At 39.4% G+C, this 9,740-nt stretch overlaps 1 protein-coding gene across 1 annotated transcript; it reads right to left on the reverse strand.

Moving 5' to 3' along the window:
* Positions 1–4,406: 4,406 nt before the first annotated feature.
* On the reverse strand, positions 4,407–6,175 carry LOC146913011 (uncharacterized). The gene is made up of 2 exons (XM_085720848.1): positions 4,511–6,175; positions 4,407–4,460 (listed from the first exon to the last, which is right to left on the reverse strand). The coding sequence occupies exons 1-2, from the start codon at positions 6,173–6,175 to the stop codon at positions 4,407–4,409; spliced, it is 1,719 nt and encodes a 572-aa protein (XP_085576974.1).
* Positions 6,176–9,740: the final 3,565 nt, after the last annotated feature.

The following is a 9,740-nucleotide window of genomic DNA, read 5'->3' on the forward strand; positions in this document are numbered from 1 at the left end:
CCCTAATTAATTTCTCCCTCAAGGATGAGCAAGGAATGCACAGTTGGTCTCCTTTAAAAAGGTATCCTTCTCGAATATGAAAATCTGCACAAGGATGCTCCTTGCAATTGGCCCATAATTCTTTGAACTCAACATCACTCTCATATAATTCTTTTAGGCATTCAAAACCCACAACCTCTTGTGCTAAAGTGACAAGCAAAGAAGCTCTCCTACTTAAAGCATCATCTACCTTGTTGAGAGCACCAGATTTATGCTGAATAATAAATGGGAATTTTTGCAGAAAACTCACCCACCGAGCGTGCATCTTGTTGATTACTTTCTGACTATGGAGAAATTTCAGAGCTTGATGATCAGTAAACAGAATGAACTCTCTATGAATCAAATAATGCTCCCATTGGCGAAGGGCTCTGAAAACGGCGTAAAATTCTTGGTCATAAGTACTCCATTTTTGGCGAGCTTCACTCAACTTCTCACTAAAGAAAGCAATTGGCTTCTTCTCTTGAGACAAAACAGCTCCTATTCCAATTCCACTAGCATCACATTCAACTTGGAACACCTTTTCAAAATCAGGAAGAGCTAAGACTGGGGCGGTGCACAACTTCTTTTTTATTAAGGCAAAACTCTGATCTTGCTCGGAACCCCACTTGAATTTTCCTTTCTTCAAACATTCTGTGATTGGTGCAGTGATAGTGCTGAAATCTTTGATAAATCTTCTATAAAAAGTGGCCAGTCCGTGAAAACTACGTACTTCAGTAACTGATGTGGGTGCAGACCAATCTCTGATAGCCCTCACCTTTTCCTCATCAACCTGGATTCCTTCTTCACCAACTATAAACCCCAAGAAAAGTAACTTGTTGGTACTGAATGTGCACTTTTTCAGATTAATGTACAACTGATTATCTTGTAAAACTTGCAAAACCAGCCTCACATGTTCCAAGTGCTCTTTCTTGGACTTACTATAAATCAAAATATCATCAAAATAAACTACCACAAAGGATCCAATAAAGGGGCGTAGAACCTGATTCATTAATCGCATGAAGGTGCTAGGGGCGTTTGACAATCCGAAAGGCATCACTAGCCATTCATAAAGTCCAACCTTACTCTTGAAAGCTGTCTTCCACTCATCTCCTGGTCTAATTCTGATTTGATGATATCCACTACGCAGATCTATTTTTGAAAACACCTTAGACCCTGACAACTCATCAAGCATGTCTTCTAAACGGGGAATTGGAAACCGATACTTGATAGTTATCTTGTTGATGGCTCTACTGTCGACACACATCCTCCACTGATTTCCTTTCTTTGGTACTAAAAGGACTGGGACAGCACAAGGACTCATGCTCTCACGGATGAATCCCTTTCTTAGTAAATCTTCAATCTGCTCCCTTAAAATCTCGTTCTCTTTAGGACTCATGCGGTAATGAGGAAGGTTTGGTAGGCTAGATCCTGGAATCAAGTCTATCTGATGTTGAATATCTCTCATAGGAGGTAAATCATTTGGAAGCTCATCTGCAATCAGCTCATTGAAATCTTTTAGAATTTCTAAGACTTCACTTGGTATCGGAATCTCTTCTTTCACCACATTCATCAGCCCTTTGATCACAACCGGACAAAAACACTCAGTTTCCTTAACAGCATCATCAAGTTCCTTTTCATTCTGAGTCATCACTAGGAAACTCGTTTTCTTCTCTTTCGGGTTCTTATCAAATTGTAAAACAGGTGTCATAGCAATCTTATGGGCTCCCCAAGTAAACAACATCACATTATCCCGTCCCCGATAAGTAATATCATTATCAAACTGCCAAGGTCTACCAAGTAAAATATGACAAACATCCATATCAAGAACATCACAAAGTACCTCTTCTCTATAATGTTTGCCGATGGATATAGGAACTTTGCAGGACAGCGTCACTCGTACCTGGGATCCCTTGCTGACCCAGCCAAGAGAGTATGGCTTCTCATGAGGCTCCGTGGGTAGCTTGAAATAATCCACCAATTTTTTTGACACCAAGTTCTCCGTGCTTCCATTATCAATTATTAGGTCACATACTTTGTTATTGACGGAACAACGAGTCTTAAATAAATTTTTGCGTTGGCCTTCCTCTTTGGATGCCAGCAACGTTCGCTGAAGCACAAAGTTCACTCTCTCTTCAGAATCTTCCTCAGCAAACTCAACTCCTACATATTCATCTTCCTCGTCAAGTTGCTCATCACCATCATCCAAACCTTCTGCTACTCCAGCAACCCTCCTTGATGGACAAACATTGGAATTGTGACCCTTCCCACCGCAGCGGTAACAATTATCACCACTAGGATACGCATAAGGGTTGTTCTGCTTTTGAACGGGGGCCTTGACTGGAGGTGCACTGCCAGAACTGCTTGCTTTGCTAACATGGTTTGAATCTTTGACTGCTGCACTTTTCTCTTTGTCATCAGCTTGGTTCTGTGGAGAATATCTTCTGAAATTTGAGAAATTTCTAGGGGATTTCTCTATTAATTCCGCCTTTAAAGCTAGGTTGGACGCTTCAGCAACGGTCCAAACAGTCTGTAATCCCATTTTTTCTTGCAATGAACTTTTCAAACCGCTAATATACCGAGCCACCTTCTGATTCTCGGACTCGCCTAATTCATTACGTTCAGAAAAACGCAAAAATTCAGCCGTGTACTCAGTCACTGATCGCTTGCCCTGAACACATTCAATATACATCTTATATAGAATCTGTTCATAATCTTCAGGTAAAAATCTGTCAAGCATCAACTGTTTCATCTTTCTCCAAGTTCGAATAGGGGGTTTATTTTGTCTACGCCTCTAAACAACGAGCTTATCCCACCAAACAGCTGCGGTGCTTTTCAGCCTGATCGCAACCATCTTAACCTGCTTGTCTGTCGGGATACCCATGACTTCGAAAAATCTATCAACATCGATCTGCCAGTCCAAGAATTATTCTACTCCCATCGTTCCGTGAAATAGGGGAATATCAGCCTTAACGCGGTAATCTTGGTGATTCCCACGCTCACTCCCATCATCGATCACGACTTCATCCTCATCAAAACTCAAATCATCATCAGAAGGGTTGTTGACATAACGAACCCTAATATCCGGAGTTGGTCCTCCTCCCCTGTTGTTGCGGTTGTTGTTGTTATTTCGGTTGTTGTTGTTGTTGTTTCGGTTGTTGTTTTTGTTGGCGAGGTCGTCCACCCTAGCCGTCAACGTCGTTATTTGAGCCGTCGTTGCCGTTGTTGTTGTGGATATCACTGCAATCTGATCTGCAAGAGCTTTGATGGTTGCAGCTAAACCGTCAAAATCTGCCCTGGTAACTGGTTGATCTCCCATGGCTGATCACGTTAGAAAAAAGAACAGGAGAAACCTGCTCTGATGCCAACTGACGCAGTACGGAAGCGTAGGGTTAGCAAACGCTAAACCTAGATAGAAAAGAACAAGTTTGCAAGCGACAAACTTGTGAAAATAGGGTTGCAAGCGACAAACCTATCAAAATAAGGGTTCCGGAATCCACCAGAATTGAGAGAAAATCTCTAATAATTTTATTGAATCAAAAGTGTGCCTCTTAGGCTGCATAAGTTCTGCTTATATAGGGAAAGAAATAACAAACCCGTGGGCCAAAATAAAACAAAACGAAATAATAATAGAAAGTTCTAGAAAATTACTAAGATTTGGTTAAAATAAAATACTACGAAATTACTAAGAAAGCCCTCCTACATCAAATCGACTAGCTATACATCATAGCATGAGCCGTATAACTAATGTCAAAGTTAATTTCAAAGTTAAATTATGTGGTTGGAAGCACTGGCCTGACATTTGAGCAATTGTGTAGTTATACATACGAATGTTAAAAAAATAGCAAAAAATCATATATTAAAAAAACCAAAATTTGATTGATATTTCTTAAATTGCAAGGGATTGAAAAAACCAGTAAAGTAGGACAGCAGGAGCAACCTGGAAACATAATACTACAGAAGTAGCCACATACAAATAAAAAAACACATATACTCTGCGGCACAAGAAAAAGACAGTCCCGATACCAAAACATAACAGTAGCAAACAGTCCAACCCAAAAGCAACAAGAATAACTGCTGCACAAGAAAAAGGCCAATCAGAACCAGAAAACTTCCTCCAGCTGCACTGCAGAGTGATCACCGAAGCACCCAAAAACATCCCTTCCAAAACGAAGGCAGATATCAAAACTCGCAAACACCAGAAACAATCTGCTAAAAACAGATCAAAATCAATTTAGAATTTGTTTTAAAATTTGATACAGATGAAAATAAGATGTCCCATAATTGACATAATGAAACTACTTTTCTAACTAACATAATTGTGAATTATACTTTGAAAGTTTTCAACGAAGGAAATTCATTTGTCTGAAAACAAAAACAACTCACTGTGTTCAAACTTCAGCATAGTAATTAAGGAATACTAGCGAAGAAGGCATCCACGACGCGAGAAGAGGTCCCTATTTTTGTCACTTAAAGGAAAATCCCCCAAATTAATCTCTCTCAGCTGTGTGCAGTTTTCAACCACATGTGTCACTCCCTTGTTTGTGACATCATTACAATTTTCAAGTGATAATTGCAAAAGCCCACAACAATTCTTTGAGATGACATACAATGTTTCATCATCAACCTTCGTATCTGACAAGTCCAACACCTCCAGCATGGGAACTACAAAGTTCATTCCAAGTAGCTTCACTTTTTCACAATAGGCTAAGTACAAATGCCTAATCTTGCAACATCTTCTTAATACTTGACAAATCCCTCTAGATATACGATTACAAGAATATAAATCAAGCACCTCTAAATTGGGGAAAATGGAAGCAAACATTATAATATTTGCATCACTTAACCATGAATTTTCAGCCAAATAGAGAGACTTTAATTGAGGATGTACACCAAAATACTCCAAAGAATCATTATTTACTACACTACCCCCAATGTTTTCCATTCTGATCTCACCAAGTAAAGGACAGTTCCTAGCAAGTGCAAACAAAGCTGATTCTGTGATCTTGCTACAATTACTAAGGTTTACGGACACCAAATCACCAAGAAAAGAAGACAATTTGACAACATGTTGATCATTCAGAAACCTATTATCTTCAAGATCCAAATGTTGGAAACCTTGATGACACTTGGATAACAAACAAAAGAGTCCACCATAATTATTGCCAAAACAAATGTTAAGGTCAAGTCTTGTCAACGGAAGACGTTTCCTTGCAAAAGTGTAGAGCAACTCATCGGAGATATTCAAAGCAGACAAACCAAGACAAGTCAAACTCTTCAAACTCACCAATGAGTCAATTAAATGCGAAGCAGTGAATTCATCGTGAAGTGATATTGATAACAATAAAGACGTCGATGTTGGTCTCTCACGGAGAGCAGAAGCAATGCCTGCATCGGTTAATGCATAACAACCAAACATATTTACTTCCTGCAGAAGCTTGCAGTTGTTGAACAAGTGGAAAAGCGATTGATTGTTGATGGGAAAGTAAGAAAGATTAACCTTGCGAAGTTTGGAAAGTGCGAGTGAGAGAGCCTGAACCCCATGGACATAGCTATCAGACTTGTCTGCTATAGTGTCCATGAACATTCCAACTTCGCTGAGATTGAGTTCTTCGAGTAAAGGGAAACATTTGGCTATAAGTAACAGATGAGTGGCATTGATATCATAAATGTTGGAACAAGTGAGAGAGGTCAAAATTGTATTATTCTGAGAGAAAGCTCGCAGTCCATTTTCCGGAATTGTGGGTTGATAGGAGATATTGAGTAAAGTGATTTTCAATGATGGGAAACAAGAGATTTGGCAAAGAAGGTCGTCCATGTCATCACCACTGTATCGCGAGAGATTGAGGGAGTTGAGGTTGGTGAACCTTCTGAAGAGGCGATGGAGGAAAGTTTGTGTTTGATTCTGGCAGAGAGTAAGTAAGAATCGGAGGCCGTCGGTGATGGAGAGGAATCGTTTGGATACGGTAGAGAGAGAATTTAAGTTGCGACGGTTGTTGATTTCGTCGCCGTCGTTGATTATGAATCTGAAGACAGTTTCCCAACAATCATCAGGTAAATATAAATATATTGCTGCATCAATAGTAGTTTTGCTTTTTGTTTCAATGGAAGAAACCATTTTTTGGGAAGATTTAACAGAAGAAGTTCTCTTCCTTTTCATATGTGAAATTGTTGTTTCAGCCATTAGAGAGAATTAGGGTTTTGAGAACACGAAGAAGATTGCGTCACACAGAAATCAGGGTTTTGTGAGCACGTAGTAAAAAAGACTGTAGAAACAATATATTTTATAATAAAAAAATTAGGGTCAAGTGTTTTTACGCTTTTTGCCCTTGAAAATTGAACCGACACCTTATGTTCCTTTTTATATTCCGAGACTGTAGAAGAGTTTCTCATCCTTTCAAAATAAAAACATAAGTTCTCTCAAAAAAAAAAAACATTAGTTTATCATCCGCATGGAATATGCTAGGTCGAGCTACACTTTATAGTAATAGATAGAAGTAAGAAATAATATTGTTTACCTTTACTTAAGTAAGTCAGCCTTATAGGTTTAAAAGACTTTTTTTATGGCCTGTAATTTGGCCTTTTTAACTAATTAAACTTCCAAAAGAGTTCAAATCTTCTCTATTTATTGAAAAAGCAACTTGATCTGGCTTGTACTAGACTAGGGCGTAGGCCCTTATAGTTCGGCTTAGCCTATTCCTATCCATATATTCTATAAATATTAGGAAACAAATTACCCATCTAATTCATTGTTTTTTTTGTCAAGTAGCCTAGTGGCTTGAGCTCACACATTTTAAATGTGAAGAAGTGGGGTGTCTGGGGTTCGAACCCCGACCCCTGCATATAGTATGCAATGACCCTGCCAATTGAGCTAAGCTCACATGACAAATAATTCATTGTTTCAAGTGTTATTTTCTGCAAATGTGTCACTTATGATTATGGTTGGAAGATACGGTTCATATATGATACAACTGTTTGTCACTAGTCCATTGTTTTAATATACTAATTATAATTTATTATAAAAATCAAACACGAGACAAATGTAGGTCACTATAGAATTTCTAAAAAAATTCTTTCGCAAAAAATAGAATAACTAAATAATTAGTTTTTGTAGTATTTTTTTCATAGAAAAGAGAATAATTATAATAAACTAATTTGCCAGATCGTTTGCAGCTGTTAGGGGGTGAAAAGGTGTGTGTTTGTGGGGATTTCAATGCTGTCCGTAATGCGGAGGAAAGAAGGTCGGTTAGGGGTCACAGTTCAGTCCAGGAGTTCCAACATTTTAATCTTTTTATCGATGAGAATGGGTTAATAGATTTGCCGCTATGTGGTAGATGGTTCACTTGGTACAAAGGGGATGGCACTTCCATGAGCAGGATAGATCGTTTTCTAATTTCAGAGGAATGGTGTCTTCAATGGCCGAATTGTTTTCAGGTAGCCCTTTTACGGGGGCTCTCTGATCATTGCCCCCTGCAGTTGTATGTGGATGAGGAAAATAGGGGACCCCGTCCTTCTAGAATGTTGAAATGCTGGCAAGAGATGTCGGGCTATAATTAGTTTGTTCAAGAAAAATGGCAATCATTTCAAGTTGAAGGGTGGGGTGGCTATGTTCTTCGAGAAAAATTAAAATTGATTAAGTGAGCATTGAAGAAGTGGCATATGGTTCATGTTAAAAATATTCTAGGTAGAATTGATGCCTTAAAATCTTGTCTTTCTGAGTTGGACGTTAAAGGGGAGGATGGTGAACTGTTGGAGGATGAAATTGATGAAATGAGAGGTTTAACGCATGACATTCATTCTTTCTCACGTGTTAGTACGAGTATTAGTTGGCAACAGTCAAGGATGCTTTGGTTGAAGGAGGGAGATGCTAATTCCAAGTATTTCCATTCTATTTTATCTAGTTGTCGGAGGAGAAATGACATTGTGTCTTTGATGGTCAATGGAGAGCTTGTGGAAGGTGTGCAGCCAATCCGAAATGCAGTTTTTGATCATTTTAAGAATCATTTTGCGGATCAGCATGTCATAAGGCCCGAGGTTGGAAATTTGCGGTTTCGAAGTTTGTCTCATGTGGAAGGTAGCGGCCTAATAAAACCTTTTTCAGTTGAAGAAGTAAAAGCGGCGGTGTGGGACTGTGATAGTTATAAAAGTCCTGGTCCAAATGGTGTGAATTTCGGGTTCATTAAGGAATTTTGGGAAGACTTGAAAGGAGATGTGATGCGCTTCATTTCAGATTTTCACCGCAATAGCAAGCTGACAAGAGGTATTAATTCTACTTTTATTGCTCTTATACCAAAAGTGGATAGTCCTCAGAGAGTACAGGATTTTCGGCCCATTCCTTTGGTGGGATGTTTGTATAAAATTCTGTCGAAAGTGTTGGCCAACAGGTTGAGAATGATTATTGGTCAGGCTGTATCTGAGACTCAGACAGCTTTTGTGAAAGATAGACAAATTTTAGATGGCATTCTAATTGCAAATGAAGTGGTTGATGAGGCAAAAATGAATAAAAAAGAATTGATGCTTTTTAAAGTTGATTTTGAAAAAGCCTACGACTCGGTTGATTGGGGGTATCTGGATGCGGTAATGCAAAAGATGGATTTTCCTGTGTTATGGAGGAAATGGATCAAAGAGTGTGTCACAACAGCCACTACTTCTATCTTAGTAAACGGAAGTCCAACTGATGAGTTTCCTCTTCATAGGGGATTGCGGCAGGGAAAATAATTTATGATGCAAGCGCGATACGAAGTTGGATTATCAAGATCGGTTCTGGTATCTCATTTGAAATTTGCGGATGATACACTACTTCTTGGTGAAAAGAGTTGGGCCAATGTCCGAGCATTAAGGGCGGTTTTGAATTTATTTGCGGATATGTCTGGTCTTAAAGTGAACTTTCATAAAAGCTTATTGGTTGGTATTAATATTGGGGATTCTTGGTTGACAGAAGCATCATCTATTTTAAATTGTAAAGTGGGCAAAATACCGTTTGTGTATCTTGACTTGTCAATTGGTGGTGATCCTCACAAATTAGTCTTTTGGGAACTTGTGGTGTCTAATATTAAGTCTAGACGTTTAGGGTGGCACAGTCGATTCCTGTCTTTCAGAGGCCGTTTAATTCTTCTTAAATCTGTCCTGACCGCGCTTCCTGTCTATGCTCTTTCCTTCTGCAAAGCTCCGTCAGGTATCATTTCTCATTAATTCTATTTTTTCTAAATTTTTTTGGGGAGGGAGTGAGGATAACAGGAAAATTTCCTGGATTGCTTGGAACTCTATTTGTTCAAAAAAGGAGCATGGAGGGTTGAGGGTGAGGCAGTTGATGGAGTTTAATTTAGCCTTATTAGGCAAATGGTGTTGGAGATTGATGGTGGATAGAGAGGGGTTCTGGTATAGGGTTTTGGTGGCGAGATATGGTGAGGAGGCAAGGAGGTTGGCGGTTGGGGGCCGGAGTGTTTCACCGTGGTGGAAGGAGGTAGCGAAGATTAGGGATGGTATAGGAGAGGCGCATGGGGGCTGGTTTGATGGGATGGTCTCGAAGGTGTTAGGGGATGGATCGAGTATTTTTTTTGGTTTGATAGATGGTTAGGAGATGTTCCTTTGCGTATGAGATTTCCGCGTTTATTTGATCTTGCGACAAATCAGTATTGCACAGTCGCGGATATGTGTATGCTAGGTTGGGAGGAAGAGGCGTGGGGTTGGAGGAGAAGACTGTGGGCATGGGAGGAAGACTTATT

Source organism: Medicago sativa, chromosome 6, assembly GCF_051527215.1.
Source record: "Medicago sativa cultivar Bolivia chromosome 6, Bolivia_mono, whole genome shotgun sequence".
Lineage (NCBI taxonomy): Eukaryota > Viridiplantae > Streptophyta > Magnoliopsida > Fabales > Fabaceae > Medicago > Medicago sativa.

Coding starts and splice junctions, on each gene's coding strand:
- LOC146913011 (XM_085720848.1), bottom strand. CDS start 6,175: ATGAAAAGGAAGAGAACTTCTTCTGTTAAATCTTCCCAAAAAATGGTT. Junction 4,461..4,510: donor ACTGCACACAGCTGAGAGAG/ATTAATTTGGGG, acceptor GGACCTCTTCTC/GCGTCGTGGATGCCTTCTTC.